This window comes from Oratosquilla oratoria, chromosome 37 (genome assembly GCF_046742065.1).
Source record: "Oratosquilla oratoria isolate Oo_2021 chromosome 37, ASM4674206v1, whole genome shotgun sequence".
Lineage (NCBI taxonomy): Eukaryota > Metazoa > Arthropoda > Malacostraca > Stomatopoda > Squillidae > Oratosquilla > Oratosquilla oratoria.
The window spans coordinates 31309452-31332809 of record NC_134813.1 but is presented as its reverse complement, the minus strand read 5'-3'; the positions used below and the strand labels follow the sequence as shown (position 1 = coordinate 31332809).

The window sequence follows — 23358 nt, the reverse complement described above, 5'->3', positions numbered from 1 at the left end:
TGATAATCTTCATGCAATTGATGATTATGGTTGACGATAGATTAAAGACCATAGATCTGAAAATCTTCCTAGTGACTGAAATAATTATGCAAATTATGAATTGACTGAAATTATGTATCTTATGAAGTGATTGAAATTAATGTATATTGTTGTTAATTATGATGGAAGGTGAACAATTTTATTTTTTATTTTACCATTTTGGCAGATCAAGATGTATACATCAGACTACCTGACACTTAATGGTGTCAACTTGGACCGTGCTTCTCAGGAAGCAGATGTTGAAGTTCGTATTGGCAATGAATTTTGCAATGTCACGTCACTGTCACGCTCCCAGCTCATCTGTCGTCCACCGCCACACCAGCCTGACCCAATAGAAGGAGACAGTCTACCTGAAGTTGTGGTAAGACCATGGATTATTTTTATCATATAAAAGATATAGTTTGTAAAGTATAGAATGATTAATTACTATGGCTGAATTTTCTCAGCATTGTTTATTTTTATTTCATTTATTTATATATTATTATTTTATTTATTCATTATTTATTTATGTGAAAAGGCTTTAGTGGGGGTGGAGATGTTTTTTAGGGCTTTGTGGATTTGGAAAGGGCTTATGACAGGGTGGACAGGAGGGCACTGTGGGAGGTATTGCAGATGTATTTGATAGGAAGAAAACTGTTGAAAGCAGTTGGGAGTTTTTGCAAAAGTGATGGAGCCTGTGTTGAAGTTGTGGAGAGAGTGAGTGGTTTGAGGTTGTAGTAGGACTTCACTGGGGATGTGTTGTGTCACCTTGGCTGTTCAATTTATATATGGATGGGGTGGTGCAGGAGGTAGTTGGGGAGGGTGGAGAAGTGTGGGAGATGGGCCAGTTGTTGTTTGCTGATGATGCTGTACTTGTGATGGGATTAGAGGGGGGATTGGGAAAGTTGATGGCTGAATTTGGGAAGGTTTGTGAGGGGGAAGTTGGAGATGAGTGTGGGTGGGGATGGGGTGATCAAACCAATTTGCAGAATTTGGTGGTCACTTAGCTACAACTAAAAAATAAATATAATCAAGAGACTGATGCTGGCACCCTTGTATACCCATTCTTGCCTTATGATGCCTATGTAGGTGCCATTGTATTGAAGAGGTTAGCTTCCATGCTACAAAGTCCTCTGTAAGGGGCACTGTTCTAGTCTGATAATGGGGAGTTTGTGACGTTAACCATATCATCATCATCTTCATGATTTATTGATTTATTTTTATGTATTTATTTAATTAATTCATTTATTTTTACAATTATTGTAGGATGTTTTGGAATGTTTTAAATTTTCTTTTCCTTTTCTTTTTTGTCCTTTTTTTTTTTTACAATATAGGTTGTTGTGGGAGGTGCATTGAAGTTCGACCTTGGCTCCTTGAAATACACACCATCGGGAGATGTGGCTGACTTTCCCCAACATCTTATAATTGGACTGTCTGTTGGTGCTGTAGTTCTTATAATCATCCTGATCATCTTCCTTATTGTTTATCGTCACAAGAGCAATCAGAACTCAAGAGTACTCAAGGGAATGCAAGAACAGATGGACATCTTAGAACTTCGAGTTGCTGCTGAGTGTAAAGAAGGTGAGTATGTTATATATTTACAAATAGCCTATTGTCCTTTTTTACATACATACATACATATACCAAAGGCTTTTCCCCCTACATGGGGGGTAGCCAAAAAGAAAAAGGCATAGAAACCACTCCCACCCATTCCATTTCCAATATATTCCACTCCCCTCCACCCTCCCTCTTATCTTGGCACCTCCTGGATGACGGGTCATCCCTGCATCCTGTCCACTGCCTTGGGTCAGAAGCAGTGTCGCAAGACACAGCACATACACAGCAAGGCCGCTTCATAAATTCGGCGACCCCCCCCTCTCCGTCCCCTCATGCAGAAAAGGAGAAGACAGGGAGAAATCCCTTCAGGCTGCGTCAAATTTTTCTCATACATACTTCCTCACCCCCCATCCCCCACCCACTCCTCCCTTTTTTAAGGGATGAAATGGGTGGGAGTCGATTAATGCCTTCGACTTGGGGGGAAAAGTCATTGGTATATGCATGTATGTAGTAGTTACTCAGGAGCACCCATATTGAATTAGTATTATTGTTTTATCTATTTAATTATCTACTTTTTTGCAGCATTTGCTGAACTGCAAACTGAAGTGACAGATCTGACAAGTGATCTGATTGGTGGTGGCATACCATTCCTGGACTACCGCACTTACTCCATGAAGATCTTATTTCCAAATCTAGAGGAAACTTCTGTATTACAAATGGATCGGCCTGACCTTGCTCGCAAAGAGAAGGGATTGCGTCTCTTTGGACAACTCATCATGAACAAAACCTTTTTGCTTCTTTTCATAAGGACATTGGAAGCCAATAGATACTTTTCCATGAGAGATAGGTATGTTACTATTATTAAGATCATATACAGTACAATATCTATCCAGGCTTGTGCAACAATTCTTTCTATGTAGGATGTTGAATTTTTACTATATATACTATATATATATATATTATATATATATACACATATATATATATACATATACACATATATATATATATATATATATATATATATATATATATATATACAGTCGTACCTCGGTACTCGACCATAATCCGTTCTGAGGTGGTGGTCGAGCACCGATTTGTTCGAACACCGAAACCAATTTTCCCCTTATCACTGTCTTTCTTTGGACCCATTATTAAGGGCTAGAGCAACACGAAAAAGTTTAAATCTGGGAAGAAATACTCGAACAAACTGCGTACGTCTTACTCCGCTGGCGGTCTGAGTCGAACTGACGCTTACCCGCTGTTCGAGCTAGTCGAGTACCGAAAATCTGTTCGAGGTCCGATGCATTTTCTACTCGAATTTTTTGGTCGAGCACCGATTTGGTCGAGTATAGAGGCGGTCGAGTACCGAGGTACGACTGTATATATATATATATATATATATATATATATATATATATATATATATATATATACATATATAAATATATATATACATATATATACATATACGTATATGTATGTATGTACAACACTGAATGGGTCCCAGTGATTAGAGATACTTTTTAACAACCACAGTGCACTTTAATTTTAAGCCATCAACATCGGGAGACCCAATGGAGGCCATAAGCAGAAATTGAAATGCGGTACTGCCGAGGACTCGAACTCGGCTATCACATGACAAGTGACGCAGTGACTTACCAACTACGCTATCAAGATAGCGTAATTGGTAAGTCACTGCATCACTTGTCATGTGATAGCTGAGTTCGAGTCTTTGATGCCTGCTTTCAAATTCGTTCATTCATGAATCACTAAATAGCAGGTTCAGAGCATTTGTTCTGGCACATCTTGCTTCGACCGTGGTTGGTGTGGGAGTGGATTTTTGTCTTTGACTTTAGCTACCTCTCTTGTAAGGGCAAAAAAGCTCTTACATATATATATATACATATATATATATATATATATATATATATATATATATATATATATATATATATATATATATATATATATATATATATTTATATATATATATACATTGTATTTACCTAGTGAATTTTTTTTCACTTGGTAAATGTAAGTTATAAGGTTAAATTATGCAGTATTTTGAAAATTACCTTGTTCATGTAAAGCAGTCATTGTTACTTGACAAAGTTCTTTGTCTATTTCAGGGTTAATGTAGCATCTTTAATTATGGTGGCACTACAGGGTAAGATGGAGTATTGTTCAGACATCCTTAAAACGCTTTTAGCAGAACTAATTGAGAAATGCATTGAGGGCAAGATTCACCCAAAACTGCTGTTCAGAAGGTGAGTCTTATTTATATTATTTATTTATTTTTTTATCATCTTCCTTCATCCTCTCCTCTATTCTTGCATTCAATTCTCTTATCACTCCATCCACCAGTCCATCAATCTATCACCCTAGGTCTCTCTTGCAGGAACACATATTCAAACTGCCCCAAATGCAGCCACCTCACATAATACACAGAACACCTCGTACTACTATGACCCACACTAACAGTACTCGGACAACAACACAATATCACTTCTCCAAATGAATTATGGTCCCAACTGGAGGCTGTGTGTCTTCTGCATATGAGACCAGGGGGCAATGGATTGATTGATTGATCTCTTGCATGAAACTCGCATCCCCCAGGTAAACAGCAACAGTCACAAGTCAATCTAGGAGGAGATTTTGTGTTGTTGTCAAGGTTGCTTGGTTTAACGAGTTACAGATCACACAAACGAGTGATAACTTGATAATCTGTGGTACATGTAATCATTACTGGAAAAGTAGTTTATATTTCAGGTTTACAGACTTGTATATATGAAAAAATTAATGTTTATACTGTTGTGCTGATTTCACTCACAGTTGCTTTAAAAGCTTAAACAAGAAGGATTCATAAAGACTACAATTTTTTCTCAGACATAATGTTAAAGTTAAATCCAATTAAATTGTATAGTTGCAATCTATAGTAGTATCTTGTGCAATTGATTAAATTGCACTATTAGATGAATATTAACTTCTGGTGAATGGTAATCTAAATAAAGTTATTTATTTTTGAAGGACTGAGAGTGTGGCAGAAAAAATGTTGTCATCATGGTTTACCTTCCTACTGTACAAGTTTCTGAAGGAGTGTGCTGGGGAACCATTGTATATGCTCTTCCGTGCCATTAAGCAGCAAGTAGATAAGGGCCCTGTGGATGCCATAACCTCTGAGGCCCGCTATTCTCTCTCAGAAGAAAAACTTATTAGGCAGAGCATCGATTATAAGGAAATGGTAGGTAACCCTGTGCTTTGAGGCTTTGATAGGAAGTCAGACTTAAACAGGGATACATGAAGTAACTAGTTGGCATTTTTTTATTCTAAGAAAGACCACATGTCAAAAGGATGTGAAGAAATGTAGTTTTTCATGTTGATGTATAAATATGTGGATAGCTTAGAAGATGATCTAGCCCAAACTCAAACAGTACACGAGTTTAAATGTAATTATGATAATTGGAAATTAGGGATACATGAATTAGAGATGGATGTACATGAGATTAGAGATACAGTACATGAGTTTAAATCTCAGGAGGTGCTAAGATAAGAGGGAGGGTGGAGGGGAGTGGAATGTATTTAGGGATGGAATGGGTGGGAGTGGTTTTGTGCCTTTTTCTTTTTGGCTACCTCCCTTGTAAGGGGGGAAAAGCCTTGGTATATGTATGTATGTTAATTGGAAATTAGAGATACATGAATTTGAGTCAAGGTATGTTAGAAAATTAGAAAATAGGAGACCGAATCCAACAACCACTGCTCCTTTCCTGTATACTATAATAAGGTAAATACACATATGCAATGACCTTTATTCAGCTGAGGGTAGCATCATAGGTGAAGGTAACTTCTCTTTTATTGTTATATACAGGAAAGGAGTTTTACTCATGAGGTCTTGCTTCTTATTTGTCAACTATCTTACCTATTTTTGAAATCCCTGAAGGATCCTTGGGCTATGTTAGCTTGTAAGCTATTCAGAGAGTTAATACATTAGTATGGAAAGTTGTATGTCTGGACAACCTTTAGACATTTGCTTGCTTGCTTTTTTTTCCTGTTCTTGTTCCTGTTCCTAGGGCAATGGGCAAGGTGAAGGGATTACCTGTCATCCAGGAGGAGCCAAGGGAAGAGGGAAGGAGGGAGGGAGGGGTGGTGAATGGGAGAGGAGTTGGTGGGGATGAAATGGATGGGAGTGGAATTTTGCTATTTGAAGTTTGGCTATTTGAAGTTTGGCTACCTCTTTTGTAAGGGGGGAAAAAGCCCTTGGAATATGTATGTATGGATATTGTTCCTGTTCCTGTTTTGATGATCTTATGACTCATCCCTGACCATGAGTTCTCCACTATTAATTTTACTTATTTCCTATAATGCCCTTATTTATATATATATATATATGTATGTATGTATGGAATGGGTGGGGGGTGGGTGGATGACTTGGCCGGTTACCTCCCTGATACGTGGGAAGAGGCCCTAGGTACATAGAATAAAATAGAAATGTCCTAAACATAACTCTCAAGTTGCTTATCGCTCCTTGGAGGGATGGTGAATGGGAGTGGAGCATGTGGGGATGAAATGGATGGGAGTTGATTTATGCCTTTGACTTTGGCTACCTTCCTTGTAAGGGGGAAATGGCACGGACGTCTTGAATGTGCATTCAGTGGCAGATGTTTCAGGCTGTTTTTGACATGCACAATGTTTTTATCCATAATTTTTGTTGCAGACTGTATACGTATCCATGTGTAACCTCTACACTGGTAGTGTAGATGGACCCATGGAAGGTAACAACGACACTCCTGTCAAAGTACTCGACTACGACACTATATCTCAAGTTAAAGAGAAATCTTTAGATGCCATATACCGCTCCTTCCCGTATTCTCAGCGACCTCGTAAAGAAGATTTGGACTTGGAGTGGCGAACGGGATCCTCAGGTACGGTGTTTTCCGTATTCTTCCAGATCTCGTTCTACAATCTGTTTGTCTGTCAAACATGAGATGGGTATTTCATATGTATTAATGTCGTCTTCACCATTTATGAAGCACAATTTTAATTCTTTCATTTTAACGTTACAACCTCCCTTTCCTAGATGGTACGTAAACTCTCTTTGATGATATACGTGGATATACGTGCAATTTTAACCATCATGATGAGAGATAACTTTATACATTTGACTCTATGTACATGGTTAGAACTATTTCTCACATATCTCCAACACCCGCCCTCCAGGTCGTCTCATTTTGTACGATGAGGACACTACCACTCGCCCAGAGAACGGCTGGAAGAAGTTGAACACATTGGCACATTATCATGTCCCAGATCTTGCCCAGCTTACTTTAATTCCCAAGCAGTCGTCCATCTATAACTACATGTCAATCTTCTCGGACAAATCAGACAAGTCGCAGCACAAGTACGAGACACTAAATCTTAGCAAGTTTAGCTCAGCAAGCCCTCCATTGTCCAGGGCAACATCCCCACTCAACCATGACAATGAGGCTGGAATCAAGGTTAGTGTTGTGTATTAATACACTTTTTCTGTAGTGCAGTTTCGTAGAAGGGTTATTAGTAGTGAGTAGATGGATATGTCAATTAAAACTAAATTGAACGGTGAAGTTGAGTTTGAGAGTGGTCAGTAGGAAGATTGTTGCATTTATACTTCCATCTATTACTGGGTTATAGTTGCATTCCGCAATGCTGTATATAGTATTCAGGAGTGACAAGTAATGTTGGATTTGTGAATATTTGGACTTTGAAACAGATTCTATGAACCTATCCAATTTGTAGGTAGGGAATTCTCTGTATTTAGAAAAAAAAAATGTACTTCAAGAGATTCGTCTTTTTTAATGACTAGTTCAAGTTGGGTTATATTATTATGTTGAAACTCATGACCTGGATATATTATAACTTGGTTCTCTTTTGTCAGGTATGGCACTTGGTTCGGCAGCAGGAGGCAGAACAGCGAGAAGGAGAGCGAACCAACAAGATGGTCTCTGAGATCTATCTAACGCGTCTCTTGTCCACAAAACTTACACTGCAGAAGTTTGTGGACGATCTCTTTGAGACGATCTTTAGCACTGCTCATAGGGGGTCAGCCTTGCCGCTTGCCATCAAGTATATGTTTGACTTCCTGGATGATCAGGCGCTACAACATGGAATCACAGACTCAGAGGTAAAAGATGGAACTGTTATTTATGGAAAGAGGGACTTTGCATGATGAAGTAAAACCCAGTTGTTATATAGGTTGAGATGTATTGTCCATAGTGTTTACTAAAATATTTTTAATCATATATATATATAAAGAGTAGAATATAATTGCCTGCATGTATGTTACAGGTGGTGCACACGTGGAAGAGCAACAGTCTTCCGCTACGCTTCTGGGTGAACCTTATCAAGAATCCTAATTTTGTTTTTGACATCCATAAATCTAACATTGTGGATGCTTGCCTATCTGTAGTGGCGCAGACCTTTATGGATTCCTGCTCCACCTCAGATCATAGATTAGGTAAGTAGTAAGTGGCACATGTGCTGCATAACAATATGAATGCATTGTTGATGAGAAAAAAAATGTAGTTTTCAAGAAAATTTGAAGACGGTTCTATCAAGTGTAAAAATGGGTATGAAGATTTAGAATAGTTTTGAAATGAGGTACTTCTATACATAATATTCAAATACTGAAATTTGCAAAAGGAATAAGTATGATTTCCAGAATTAGTAAAATATTTAGTTTTCTGTGAGTAGAGCTAGTTCACTATAGTAAATGTAACCTAACTTAAGCCTTTGCCATGACCCAGGGAAACCCCCATTGTTGATACATCTAGTGAGGACCTGCGAATGGCAATCTGTCTCACTATTATTCTGTACGATGTCTTATTTGTGAAATATATACTAGTGCGGTATGGTGTTACAAATAGCTTGGGGTTTGAGGGAAAGATAGTGATAGTAAAGTTTCCATTTCATTTGGCAATGTGGGTAATGCAATGCTGCTGCCCAAGGTGTCTTTGACCTGGATACAATTGGCAGGTTGGGTCATTCACATATCTGCCACCATGGGTGGCAACAATGCAGAGCTCTGGGGTTCCACCCAGCCACACCTAAAGGCTCATTTTAAAATACCTTTACTCTAGTGTTTATCTGCTTTATAGCCAAAACTGAAACTTGCTAAACGGTGGAGCAAAATTGAAGGGATGGGTAGTAGTATTGTATTGTTTTTCACACCTCCCAGGTATGTGCTATTGCTTGAGCCAATAAAGGCTTCTGTGGCTCTATATATTGTTGCGTATCTGCCCCAGGACTGCTGTAACTGGGCATTGCAACACTGAGTGGTCAATGTTGGGGTTAAAGTTGTTGATTATTGCTGCAGTAAATGATTTTGCACATGTTTTTCCTCATGTACCTTGAAAAACTGTATATTTGGGTATTGATATTGACTGCATAGTGACATGCAGTCACTGCTTTAGTGACTATTGTAGGGATGCCTCTACAGACCAGAGCCACACATCTTTCATCTGTGTTAAAATAAATTCTCTACTCATAAAGAAATGATAGGATACTTTTGTGCTACTGCTCTTTGGCTATTATGCCCTCAAACCTATTCTGTATCACTTCTATGCCTACCTCCTCGTGTGATTCCTTTTTGGGTTGGTAGTAGGGGAGGGGAAAAGAATGCAGCTACTGTGTTCCCACAAGCATCGTAGAAGGTAACTTAATGTAAGGGGTGAGAAGTCCAGGGATCCTATTCTGTATGTTTCTTTTACAAAAAGTCAAGGCATGAGATAGCCTGGCAGGACTCCAGCCAGAACCCAAATTATTGGATCATTAAATATATATGGCTGTGGTACAGGTGAGAATGAAGGGAAAAGATTGATAGTATATTGTTTTGTGAGGGGAAAGATGGATGTGTTAGTATTGAAAGAAATTAAACTGAAAGGGAAAGGGAAGTTGGAGATGGGAGCATGGCATAAGGGGGAAGAGGAGGGAGGGTTGGAGGGTAAATGAAGTGATGGGTGTGCTCTGTCTTGCTGCATTGTCTCTAACCCAGGCAGTGGGAGGGAGACGGTGGAGATGGTGACAGATGGGAGTGGGATGGGAAGGATTGGGTGCATCCCTTAGCTAACTGCCTCCCTTTATGGGGAAGAAGCCTGTGGTATATAGATAGATATACATACATACATATACCAAGGCTTTTTCCCCCTTACAAGGGAGGTAGCCAAAAAGGAAAAGGCATAAAATCATTCCCACCCATTCCATCCTTGAATACACTCCACACCCCTCCACCCTCCCTCTTATCTTAGCACCTCCCGGATGACGGGTCATCCTTGCACCAATGTCCACTGCACTGGGGCAGAAGCAGTGTCGCAAGACACAGCACATCCACAGCAAGGCTGCTTCATTAAATCGGCGATCCCCCCTCTCCGTCCCCCCATGCATAAAAGGAGAAGACGGGGAGATAGATATAGATACTTAAATGTTTCATGTAATTCTAACCCAATATCAAAATATTTCTCTTCAGTGGCAGTTGACAATTCTTTTGTATTTTATTAACAAGATCTGATTTTGAATATGGTTTTATGTCTGTTTTTCTAGGGAAAGATTCACCAAGCTCTAAGTTGCTCTATGCCAAAGATATCCCCATCTACAAGGAGTGGGTGGAAAGATACTACGCTGACATCAAGATAATGCCGCCCATTTCTGACCAAGACATGAATGCCATGTTGGCTGAAGAGTCCAGGGTGAGTCCATTATCGTGTATTTATATAGTTGTAGTGTACAGGACAAAAACTCTGCATGTAGAATCCCATCACAGCATTCCCATGGTTCAATCCTAATAATTAATTGTCCCACATTATTTTAATTACTTTACCTTCAAGCAAACTATTCTAGTCATTCTCATTTCACTGCTTTCTCTTTCGTTCTCTAATATTTCTTGGTTGACAGATATTCTTCATACATCCAGTGCCCCATTTACCCGATCCACCCACCTTATCTGTGGTCGTCCTCCCAAGTTCACTCCATCCACCTCTGCCATCTGCATTCTTTTTGCAAGTCTTTCCATACTCAATTCTGTCCATATGCCCAACCCACATTATCATCTTTATGCTCTTATTGGTATTGTTAGATGTAGGAAAAGAACATCTTACTGCTTTCACTCACATTTGTTCCTTTCACTCCTTTCCACAAACCAAGCAGAAACTCCTCTTTCCCCCTCCTCTCTCTCTCTCTCTCTTCATCCCTCCCCCCCTTGATACTGCCAAGTTGTTCAATTGTATTCTATTTATGACCATTCCTGGAACAGGTCTTTGCTGTAGCCAATATATTTTTCTCCGACTCACAATGTCACCCACACATATTTGTAGTTGATCAACATCCAGACCACAAGCTTATATGGTTTCATTTATTCCATTGTCCCACCTTTTTCTTGATTTATACATTATTTTCCAGTTCACTATGTCACCCATCATTCACATTTTTATATGTTTGACATTGTAGCCACAAGTTCTTATTTCTTTTTCATCATCCATCCAATAAAAGAGGGAGGGAAGGAGGGGTAGTGAGTGGGAGTGGAGTGGGTGGGAATGAAATGGGTGGAAGTGGAATTATGCCGTTTGACTTCGGTATATGTATGTATGTATGTATCCACATTTCCTATGCTCACACTTACAGCACAATGAATTTATGAATCTTTTGGTAGTATTTACTCAGACATTCATATACATATTGTATGCATGTTTGTACATGCATTTATCTATCTACATACCAAGGGTTTTTTGTCCTTACAAGGGAGGTAGCCAAGTCAAAATGGAAGTACCCACTTCCACTCATTTTATGCCCACCCATTCCACTCCCATCTACCACCCTGTCCTCCCCATCTTAGCTCCTCATGGATGATGGGTCATCACTGTATCCCACCCACTTAAGAGAACAAGTTTTCAACAAGAATTGCCTGGCAAATGTCCATACATACATACCTGATGATATAGTTTAAAGTCACACACTCCCCCCCTATTGGGAGGCTAGGACGGTGCCCCTCACAGAGGGCTTTGTAGTGTGGAATTTAATGAACCATGCCCTTGGTTCAACTTCACTGGTGGGAGGATTCGAACCGCCCTCACCTCGACCTTTGCTGCAAGTAACGATGCCCTAACGTGCCCTAACCCATTCAGCCAGCAACCTTCCTACAAAAAAAAGTTTCTCGTTCATAAAGAGGGGTTGGCTGAGTCAAAACATACACCCATCCACAAAATGCACTCATTATTTCTCCCATCTTAGCTCCTCATTAACCAAACCACTTTAGTATGGCCTGTTCTACTTGTTCACCCAATCCCATCTATACCCCAATTTTTTCTTGAATCCTTTTGTTCCGTTCCCATATTTTATAAGTCCATGTTCAGGTGAAAAGGTCAAGACGTGAGAGTGGAAGTATGGTAGCTAGAATGAAGAATATAGACAAATTTGGTTCAAAGTGTTCAGAGGATGGAGGAGAGAGATTGAAAGTAGTGAAGGTAGTGAAAGTATCCAAGAGTGGATTTAAAAGTGTAGAAATTTTGCTTTTGTCTTTCATATTTCAACTCATTTTTGTCTTGGTTGCCAAATTATGCTTTGTACTGCATTAATATTATGTTAAGAATATCTTGCATTTCTTTGCTGAGGCTAATGCAATTTACTTTTGATCTTTACAGATGCATGCAGCTGAATTCAACAACATGGCATCCTTGGCAGAGTTGTATAACTATGCCTTTAAATATAGCGATCAGCTAATGCTAACACTGGAGGAGGATGAGTTTTCAACCAAGAATCGCCTGGCATACAAATTGGAGCAAGTGCACTCCATCATGACAACCGACCAGGACTGACAAGACGCCCCCCCAGACTCACGGGGGGGTCCTCATAATGACATGAGGGCCGCCAACGCGGGTCCGGGACCCTATTCCCCAGGACCTTATGGTGGAGGATCCCCACCCCATCAGGGACAAGGATACCCTGGGGGACCATACAATTCATCCCCACCACAGTCAGCCATGTATGATGGGCAAGTGGAGACCGTCTTCACCTACCGAGGTCCTCCTGGGCATGCACAACCCATGGGGGATGGGGCACAGGAGAGGGGGGGAGTCGATGGGAGTCTGTATGGTATCTATGGAGTGCCACAGCATCCGAGACTATCACCCGGAGCCTTTGGCACGGGAAGTGGGCAGTTCCATAACCGCGTTCCTCCCCAGGTGTATGAATTTGAATATGAAGAGCCAGGCTTCACCTGAGGTTCACACGAACAAGTGCCAGACTCTTAGTGGCTCTGCTCAAAGTGATGAGTTGTGTTGATTGTGAATGAACAAGTGCCTGGTACCCAAGGCAATGCTGGCAGGAGAGCGAGTGTTCAAACACTGCTACTGAGCAACGAACCATCTCGCCAAAATAATGAATGAAACAGCAGCAGTGGAATGATAGGATCTGCCATCGCTCGCACACAAGTGAGCCCATGGCCACACTGGCCATGTGCATAAAGACAAGTGTGCATTAGTTACGTGTGTGCGTTTCGTGACTCAAAGGTGCTGAAGCTTGACAGGTGTACATAGGGCGGGTGTGTGTGTTTGCGCAGGTGCTGCCCAGGTGTCTCATCAGCAACAGCGGCTTGTGTTCACTTTTGTACTCGACAAGTCACTCAGTCTCTCAACGTCTAGTGTTCAACAGTTGGTTTCCTTCTTTGGTCTTCCAGCCCCAGCACGGAGGAGGAGGAGGAGGAGGAGGAAGAGGACCGGTGCATCAGACCAGCAGGAAGGTCTAGCGCTGTGGTGAGGCGTCCTTGGACTTGCAAGGCCACTGGTCTTTATTGCGCCTCACTCTCGTCCGTGTGTACTCTTGGTTTCATGTATACATCATTGTGTATACCCTAAGTTTCATGTACACATTTTCGTGTATGCTCTTGTACCAAAATGCATTTGCTGATTTGGAAAGTCCCATGGCTCACCGTATGCCCGACCTTATCTACCTGACCTTATCTCACCTAACCAAACCTGACCCCACTTATAAGGGCACAGGGCCTAAGCGGTAAAGTATTGTATATTGCTATGAGATTTTATTGGGAGGTCATTGAGTCAGCTACATGTTGTTCAATCCTTGACTGAGTACATTTGCTTCGGTTTTTATCTTTTTATGTACGGGGTGCATCCACATTGCTGCCGTATTTAATAATGTTCATTTAATATGTGCAAAGGCTCTTGATGATGTTTCAAGTTTTCATGTGATATCTCAATGTGGATGAGTTGGTGTGTGTATGTATGTAACAAATGGCAGCAAGTCAACGTTTCTTTGTCGTATAAATGAATCTGACAAGATGACACGTCTCCATGTGGTGTGGCTGAGTAAGAGTATACGTCTTCATGTGAGTGATCCGAGTATATGTTCCATGTGGCATGAGTGTGCCTGGCTAGAGTACCTGTACCAACTCTGGATGTGCGTAGTTTTTAGGTCTCGTGGGCTGTGCAGCTTCGAAGCAGTACGGCGGAAGGGGCAGGTGGCCACTCAGAAACCAAACTATGCCAAGTCATGCTAAGTCAACACAACACTAGGGGAAGAGTGGATGTGGGCATAGATGGTAGCCTCAAGGCTGTTTCCATGTTTTCACCTGTTGTACTACCTACTAGACCATCATACCTTGTTGATGTAAGTATTCTGTAGGAGATGAAAGACTGTGGACTCGTACTTGTATACTAGAACCTTCAGATACTGGTAAATGAGTATGAGTGTACATTCATCCATTTCATAAAAGAAGTACTACAGCATGGTATTGTTTTCCAGCAATGCAGCAGGGAAAAATATGAATATAGCAGTCAGTGTTGAAGACCAGCTGCAAAATATAAGGGGCATAAACAGTGCAGACTGCCATGTATAGCATAAACACAAATTTAAAGAATGTCAATACATGGGCTTGAAAGGAAGATCTAAATAGGAGATGATAGCAGAAGTTGCTCTTCAGAGTTGCACAAGTCTGAGTAGCTGCATTGGAAACCATATGTCTAAGCATGTTGCTGTGTCTAGAAATATTCCATTTCAATTTAGGAGACCAAAGAGTCCTGCCATTAACTTATATTTTTTATGATACAGGAACATGGTGTGAGGTTTTGGATGACATTTAGCATGTAACGTTATGCTTGTCTTCATTGTCTTCATGTTGCAATCCCAGTCCAATATTCATTGAGAAACCCAAATAAATGTTTTGTTTTTTACCCAAGACAGGAGTTCTGGCACTGTTGTCTGGGATGTGCAGGTTTCATCCAGTGCCAGTGAACAAGGTGCCGATGCTCATGTTTTTTTTTGTTTGTTTTTTTGTAATTGATTTTTAAATCCCCTTTTTGATTATTTGTTTTAATAAATTTGAGTGTGAGGCATTGATGATTATTTCCAGGTGCTATTAGTGGTCTTTATCTATCCACCATGGCAATTGATGTCTGGCTCATGGACCCAGTCACCACCTCTTCTGTGCAGTAGAATAACAAAATTAACCAGCAACTTGCTTCATTTGTTTATTTTAATCGTGTGTGACAGTTGGATGAAATTACAAATAACATTTTAATTCTTGAAATGCACTTGATGAAATTTTAAATTAATAAATTATTTTGACTTGGCGGTCAACCTTTCATGGGTGTGGTAGAGCTGGACATCAATGGCACATCACAAGCTTGAATGTATAGAAGTTGGCAGAAGGAGCTTAGTTGTGGTTGGTCTTCATGTAGCTGATGAGAGAGGCTTAAACACTGCAGCTTGAGAATTCAGGATTAAGTGGTTATTTTATTCATTGAGGCAGAAGAGTGATGAGGCCAAACTGAAGTAGTTAAAAGAGAAGGTATTGGTATGTAATCAATTCTGCAGTTGCGTTGTTGGAAGTGGTTGCCTGCACCCGAGCGCTTTGGTCTAGCAGAGGCCATCTCTTGCAACAGCCGCGACTACCTTGCTGCTTGTGGGGTTCTGTGGCGCTGCACCTCAGTCGGGGTCTTCTGTGCTGTCACAGGTTGGGGCTGTCAAGTGAGGCAGTGATACCACCCTCTTGTGTCACGATGGCTGTTGCAGTGTGTGACAGCCGTGGCGCAGTGTTGTCCCCCGCACCACAACCTGTGCAGTGGTGTGGTTGTGCTATCTGGCACCGTGCACCACGATGTCACCAGTCTGTCGGGTAGAGGAGAGATTCTGTGTTGTTTCAAGCTGCACCACGTTTTAGAACATTTCAATTTTACATGCAACTTTTTTATCCACTAGAAACTTGCGTGTCTTTAGTTGCAAGACCGCCTCTGTAAGACTCATGACGCGTTGCAATAAGCAGGCGGGGATGAAGGGAGTGGGGTTGCTGTTGCATCCCCCGAAATCCCCCCTCCCCCCTTAAAAGCCTTGCCCTACCCCTTCCCCAGGCTGCTGGGTGGTAGGGGCGAAGGAGTCGGCGGTTGTTGATGTACATCGGTTTTGTGAATAGTTCCTTTGTATTATATTGGTAGGCGCCCATTTGATACAATCATTACTGGTATTACTCATAATGTCGCTGCGGACTCTGATGTACGCATTCATGCCCCTCCCCTCGCTGCCCTGCTTGCCTCCGCCCGTCCGTTGGCCCCTCCCCACATCATGCTTGCGGGCATGCGGGGGCATGCGGGGTGGCCGTGAGCAGCCGCCAGCAGTCCTATGTACATAGAGTGGAGGCGGGGGTGGGCCGGCAGTCTCCAGGGTTCACCCGCCCATCGAGCTCGGCAGCGTCCGGTCATACCGAATCATCATGCCACACCATGCCATGCCACATCACACTACACCTCTCAGTCAAGTAGGGATGGTGGTTTACTGGATGCAACCATGCCCTTCATCCATGGCCCCGAGTAGATCATGGATGAACAGGAACCATGAGGCCTGAAGTGGTCCGGTGGTGGCACAGGAGGGGCAGGTAGATGGCTGGCTGGGTGGCAGCAGGAGGCGGCCGGTCGGCACAGCGCCCCCCTGGACGGACATCAGCGGCAGTAGTAGGAGCAGCAGAAGGAGCCCAGGTCTAGTCGCGAGGCGGACCCCCGCCCGCCCCTTTGGTGTGCTGCCTGGCCTCGTGTGTGTATGTAAGTCTGTGTTTCATATGGATGGATCAATAAATTTTTTCACTGTAAATGTTCCTATGTGTTTTATTTAATCCTGGGATATACCTGCTAGTTCGATTTCTGCAAGATGAAAGTTGGAGTGGACTGTCTCAATATCACCTGTTTGCAAAACTCCTCCCATACTGGGAAGACCTACATATATTCTAGTGAATCAAACCCAACTGTGTCTGCCTACGTGAAACACAACTAGGTGCACATATACTTCCCCCACATACATGGTGACATCATTCTTCACCCCATCTCCTTTTCATGCTATATGAGGAGGAACAGCAATCTTGGGATGCCCTGTATCTTATATTAACCACTCATGCTCTATGTCTACCTTCAAGCAGTTGCAGCCATTCTTCCAGTATCATCCATTTTACATCTCTCTTTATCTCCCTTCAAACAATATCTGAAATATTAAACCACTTCTGACTCCATTCCCTGACCCTGTTCAGATCTCTGTAGTGAGTCACAGTCCATTTCAGTACTCACTTTCTTGAACAATTTTGCATCATCTGCAAAGAAGCCCACGTAACATTCCACGCCTTTGTCCATGTCATTCACATAGCAAATATTATTGGAGCCAATACTGATCCTTGGGAAACTCCACTACCTCTTCCCAAGTAGAATTCTTATCTCTGAGCATTACCCTCATTTTTCTTCTATGCAAAAAGTCCTCCATCCATTTCAATAGTTTACCTTGTATCCCTCCTATGGTTTCCAGATTTCTTAATAGTTTTTTTGTGAGGGACTATATCAAAAGCTTTTTGTAGATATAGAAATGCACAGTCAGTATATCTGTGCCTTTCTTGTATTATGTCTAGTAGTCTTGCGTAAAAACAGATCAAATTTGTGGTACATGATTTTCCCTCTCTAAATTGGAATTGCCTCAAATTTTGGATATTGTTCTCCAGAGGTTTTATCCATCTACATTTTATAACTTTTTCACAAATTTTAGCTACCGTGCTTGTAAGGGAAACTGGTCTGTAATTTGTTGAGCCTTCCTTATTTCCATCTTTATAAATTGGTATGATATCAGCATTTTTCCAGTCCTCTGGTATTTTTTCTTCTCTGAGTGTGCAACTTCTCTCCTTTCATCCCGATGTTGCATTTTTTTCTCTAGTGAAAACAGACTTGAAGTGTTTGCTCATCATTTCCACCATTTCTATATCTTCTATGTATTCTGGCCTACTTTCACAATTTCCTGTGTATTTTTTAGTTTGCTATGTACATATCTGTAGGATAGTTTTGGCTGATCCTTACCTTTTTCTATTATGTCTTCATAGTTTCTTTTTTCTTCCCTACATATTTTTACATATTTGTTCCTTTGATTAATATATATTTGCCACTTTCTAGCTTTGTCTTTATTCCATCTTTTCCAAGTTTTATCTCTTCTGTCTTTCACTTTGCTGCACATTCTATTAAACCAGCACCTTTTCCTGTTTTTGCTTTGGGACATATCCACTCCTTTGTAGATTTTCATAAGAATCATCCATTTTTCTTCCACTTGTGTTTCTTGTAGAATTTTTCCCAGTTTGCTTTAAGAAAAAATGTCCAGTTTCTCAAAGTCTGTTTTACTATACATCAGTCTTCCTTTTTTGTTTCTCATTTCTCTTTATATTTTCTCCTTTAGTTCTAACTCTAGTATGTGCTCACTCTTCGCAATTGGTGTCTTGTATTCAATTTTGTCTACTATTTCAGGTTCTGGCATAAATAATTAATCTAGTCTTGGTGGTTCTTCATTATTTCTAAATCTAGTGTTTTCTTTTACCGGTTGTATCATTATATGTTTTATAGTCATGTTGAGTAATACATTTCCCCATTGATCCTCTCCACCTTTTGCTGACATAAACTTCCCAACATATTTCTTTGCAGTTAAAATCTCCTGTGAGTACCGCTTTATTTCCATCCTTCAGCATCTTGTTTAATGAAGTTCTCGTATCCTCTGACATTTTGGAATAATCTCTCTCCAAGACCTTGATTTTGGGGGCACATAAATCACTGCAAACTTTCTGCTTTTCATGTTATCTTCAACTCTTATTGAGATCATCTCTACTCTGTTCTCTCTATATGTAACTTTCATCACATTTAAGTTTTTCTTAACCAGTACTAGTGGACCCCTTAATTTTGTCTCATCAATTCCCATTATATCTGGTTTTGCTTCTGACAGGTAATCGTTTAGTTTGTTTAATTTTAAGATTAATCCATCTATGCTATAAGCTAATTCTAATTTTCTATTTGCTCCATCTCGTTCTCTGAACTTTTTTTTTTATTAATATACCATTTTTTCAGTCTCGTATCTAACTCCAGTAGAACTGTGTTGTCTCAGTCTCCATTCTTTTCTCGCTTTTTTTCTTTATCTTTGTTTCTTTGTTTTAATTTTTTCTCTTTCCTCATCATTCATGTCTTTTATTATCCATATATTTTATAGTGTTCATTTCTTGCTAATTTTCCTGTTCTTGCTAAGATTTCTTCTGCCATTTGTGACCTTCATTTGATCTTTAGTGGTTGATTTTTTTCTTTTCCTTCTGCATATTTACTCATTCTGAGCACTTTTATTTCCTTTTCTATTTCTTCTTTATCTTTTACTACTTTTAAAACATTTCTTGCCAATTCTTTGTCCTCTTTATCTCTCAGGAACCAATTTGGGTTATGTTTTTCCTTTAGACCATATATTACCATACACTTTTTTTGTCTACTGTATCTCTTACTAGATTTTCTTTTTCCTTAATTACCTTAATGACAGCATCTTTGGCCTTCTGCATTTGTTGATGAACTATTTAAAAATTACCTTATCTTCTTTGTCTTTTTTCCAATCATTCCTGAGCTGTTGCAAATCGTCTTCTCTTATGCTTTTTCCTGCTTGCATGTCACTGCTTTTATCCATTCATCCACCTCTTTCCTTATGGTCTTGTTATTTGTGTTTTCATTATTTTTCAACCTCTTGTTTTCACATTGTAACTCGGCCAGTTCTTTTTTTAGTGCACTTAACTCTTATTTCTGTGTTTATTTTTTTAAGTTGCTTCCTTGTTTAGTTTTTTATTAGTCTTCCATAAATTGATAGTTTCCCGCTTCCATGATTCATTCATATTTCTCATGTCCCTCTCTATGTCTATAACTCTAATAAAGAGTCTTCTTTCGTACCCACTAAATCCAGAGAAATGACCCTCATTGCCATTATCACATAAAAACCTTTTCATTCCTCTCATTGATCTGAAACCTGTGTTTGCATTTTGCTTTGCCCTTGCACTGGTAGATGGCTCTTGAGTACATGTTTATATTGTAATGTGACGGACAGCCATCTTGGGGCTTCTCTGGCCTGTCATTGTTTTCTTCCATTTTACTTCAGTTACACTTGTAAATTAACCATTCTGGGTATCCTCAAGCACTCCCCTCCCCATATATCACACCCTAGGTATTCTGTAATTGTATCACTGCTACGATATTTCGTTTTTTAAAATATATCAGGAGCTCCAATTTATGTGTGTTGTCACTATGACAAATGATGTGTGTGTGTGTGTGTGACATTAATTTTGAATGTTTGGATCTGTGTATGTGTATGGGACAAATGAATGAATGTGTGTGTATGTGTATGTTCACATTCAAATACAGATCCTATGCTTTTTTGTATAAAGTTTTACAATGACAAGGCAAACAGCAGGCAAGAGACCTTTAGGTTAATTTGGCAGTAAGTCAAATACAGATAAAGAAAAAACAGTTCGAAATTACAATTGCTGAGGATAAGACAAGATCAGATACAAATAAATAAATGAATACCATATACCAATAGGCCCTTTACTCCTTGTAAGGGGGTGGTGGGCAAGTGAAGGCATATGTTCATCCCACACCCATTTGTTGTCTCTTCTACCCAAGTCCTTGTAAATGAAGTAAATAAATAATAGATCAAATAAGTAAACATCTATTTCTAGTCATGTTATAGATTTATTGTGAATTGGTGGAAAAAAAAGTAATAATGGAATAAAGTAGAATGGACAAGTCCACTTGAAAATGCCCCTTTTTAGAGTCTTTCTCCAAGTCCATCTACAGACACCTACTTCTCATACTCTTCATCCCTCCAGACATTTACTTGCTTCCTATACTCAAAAAATATATCTAACTTTTGCCAAAAACTGCTTTTATATTTGCTTTACTACAGACATTTGATCTACCCATCCTCTTCCTTTCCTTAAGCCACTCTATTCTGTTCCCCTCCTAATCCTCACAATGCTCTTCCATATACCTTACTGACTACACAGACTGATCCCTCTAAAGCTACTACATTCATATTTGTCCCTTTTTCCTTTGTAAAGTGGAACTATACATACACTCCTCCAGGCTTCTGCCACAGTCCCCTACCTTAGGCACACATTAAACAACCTCAAAAGCCAATTCACTTTAACTGTTACTCCCTTTCTTAGATGCTCCACATGACACCCTTCTAACCCAGGTGCCTTACCAGCTTTCATCACTCGGTGCTGTTTCTCATCTTTTCCTATGACCTTTCTTCTCGTTGCTTATTTTCCTAGCATCTCCCATTACCACAATCAGTCTCACCCTAACCTCTTCCACACTCAACAGATCTGTGAAATACTCTGCCCATCCTCCTCTTAATGCTTTTACCACCATTAATATGTCTTTTTGGACCCATTACCTATCATCATTACCACCATTAATATGCCTTTTTGGATTCATTACCAACTGTCATCACCTGTCATTATCTGACTTGCCCCCATTCACTCTTCTCTTGCTTCCAGGATATCTTTTTATTAACATAAAAATTTGGTCAATTTGCTACCCCACCTTACATCTACTTTCCTCTTTGTTTCCCTCACCTTGCATTTTGCTTCTTTTCTTTACCTGTCATATGCTTCACAAGTTCTCTTTGGCAACCAATCTTCATAAGCTCACTTCTCTTCCAATGCCACATTCACCTCTTCATTCCACCATTTGGTGCATCTTCTGTTCCCTCTCATCCTCTTTGCCCAATGACATTAACATTCTGATGTTAGATGATGTATAAAATCATAAGTGGCTCTTTTAAATCTCAATGACTTTATTGTCCATATCTCAACACTCAGTGTAGTGGAATATAGATTGTACCACAGCTTATAGACCATTAAAGAGCTTTTCACTCCCTCCAGAGGAAACATTTGTATTAGTAGTATTTCAATGCCAATAATCAGTTCCTCTAGCCTTAGGGTCTATATTGCACCAAGGTGAGTCAGAGAGGTGATGAGTTAGAGACACAAGGAGGGCAATAGAAATGCTTGTTAATAATAGCATTCTTTTTTGTGGAGGTTAATCTCCAATCAGGAGGCTTTTATGCTGTATTGTTGGTGATGAAATACAATACGAATGACTCCAAAGATGGATCACCTTTGAGAACTCCCTCATCTTCAAAGAAACGTGAGCTCATGCTAGTCAAGTGATATGTCAAACATGCCAATCCTGTTAGCAAACCTACACATCGATCACCTCTTTGATTTCCCATCTCAAAAGTAAGAATAGAAGCACTTGGTGAACAATCCAAAACAACAACAATATCTCCAAAGTATGAAAAATTATCCAGAAAACCTCAAATTCTCCAAGTCAACAACCTACTTGTCTCCTCAACTTTCAAATGGCAAAAACATTGGCAAAAATGATTATCATCAATTTCTTGTTAGTACAAAACGCAAGCCTGAATTTCTGTCTTGGAAGACTACCCTTGAAGTCCATTCACTGCTAAATATTATACCCTAGATTTCTCTGTAGACTATAATTGACTCTTCAGGGATCAGTGACAGTACCTACATGTGATGGTTCCAGAAGATAGACAGCAAAGCTAACCATTTTCAAAACCGTCAACCCCCTAATCTCCATTCTTATACTTTTTTGCACATGGAGAGCTGACAATCTGGAACTGCTGTCCTCTCCCTACCACTTTCAGTTTGTGAAATACAAACTATCTCATACTAATGCAACATCAACAACCGTCCAAAGCGTCTTCCCAGAGAGATCTGTAGGAGGCTAGAAGGACCATTGCCAGCTACTGTAGGGCTGCGAATTGTCCTCTAAGTAAAACAAAAAGCAACAGTTGATCGACCGTTTGCAGAAACCGATTTTCATTCTTTCCTCTCCAGTTGTAGAGCACCAACCTAGAGAGGGTCAGGTTTTCCTTATCTGCTATGAATCCCATTTTAAGGTCCTGCAGCCATCTCCATCCTATCACCTTCCTAAGAAGAGGGAGACAAGATCTCAAAACTATTAAAAAACAGCCTAAAAGGAAACCAAGTGCTGCCTCACCACCTCCCAAATGGTGCTCCTGCGTAAGACTCCTTTCTGGCAGTTGGTGCAGAAAGTGAGGCACCAAATGAAACTGACTGCATATTCAGTTGCTATAAATTTTCTCTCCTACTAACTAACATTAACTTAATTTTTCCAATTTACAATAAGCCTTCCAGTTAGTGGTGCATGGTGGTGGTGGGGAGGGGGGGAAGATCTCTGGAAGTCCTTAGTCACAACCTACACAGCTTGGGAGGACAAGACTAGGGGTGAGAGTTAGTTTTTCTTAAATTTCAAATTGATCACCACCACTAGACACACATGGACAAATAGATTCAACAATATTATGAAACATTTCAAAGGATGATTACATTACTGGGACACCCTGTGATCACCTCAAATTTTAGGTTACTCAAGATGTCTAATC

At 40.2% G+C, this 23358-nt stretch overlaps 1 protein-coding gene across 1 annotated transcript in view; it reads left to right on the top strand.

Annotated features, from left to right (window-relative positions):
- The window catches only part of PlexA (plexin A), a 303139-nt gene extending 286443 nt beyond the window's left edge, over positions 1-16696 (top strand). Inside the window, 11 exon segments of the mRNA XM_076175436.1 lie at positions 206-400; positions 1353-1599; positions 2158-2422; positions 3708-3845; positions 4606-4819; positions 6290-6497; positions 6793-7070; positions 7487-7732; positions 7897-8065; positions 10147-10292; positions 12240-16696. Of these exon segments, the coding sequence (XP_076031551.1) occupies positions 206-400; positions 1353-1599; positions 2158-2422; positions 3708-3845; positions 4606-4819; positions 6290-6497; positions 6793-7070; positions 7487-7732; positions 7897-8065; positions 10147-10292; positions 12240-12413 (2280 nt within the window). The 3' untranslated portion in view covers positions 12414-16696.
- The last annotated feature ends 6662 nt before the right edge of the window (positions 16697-23358 follow it).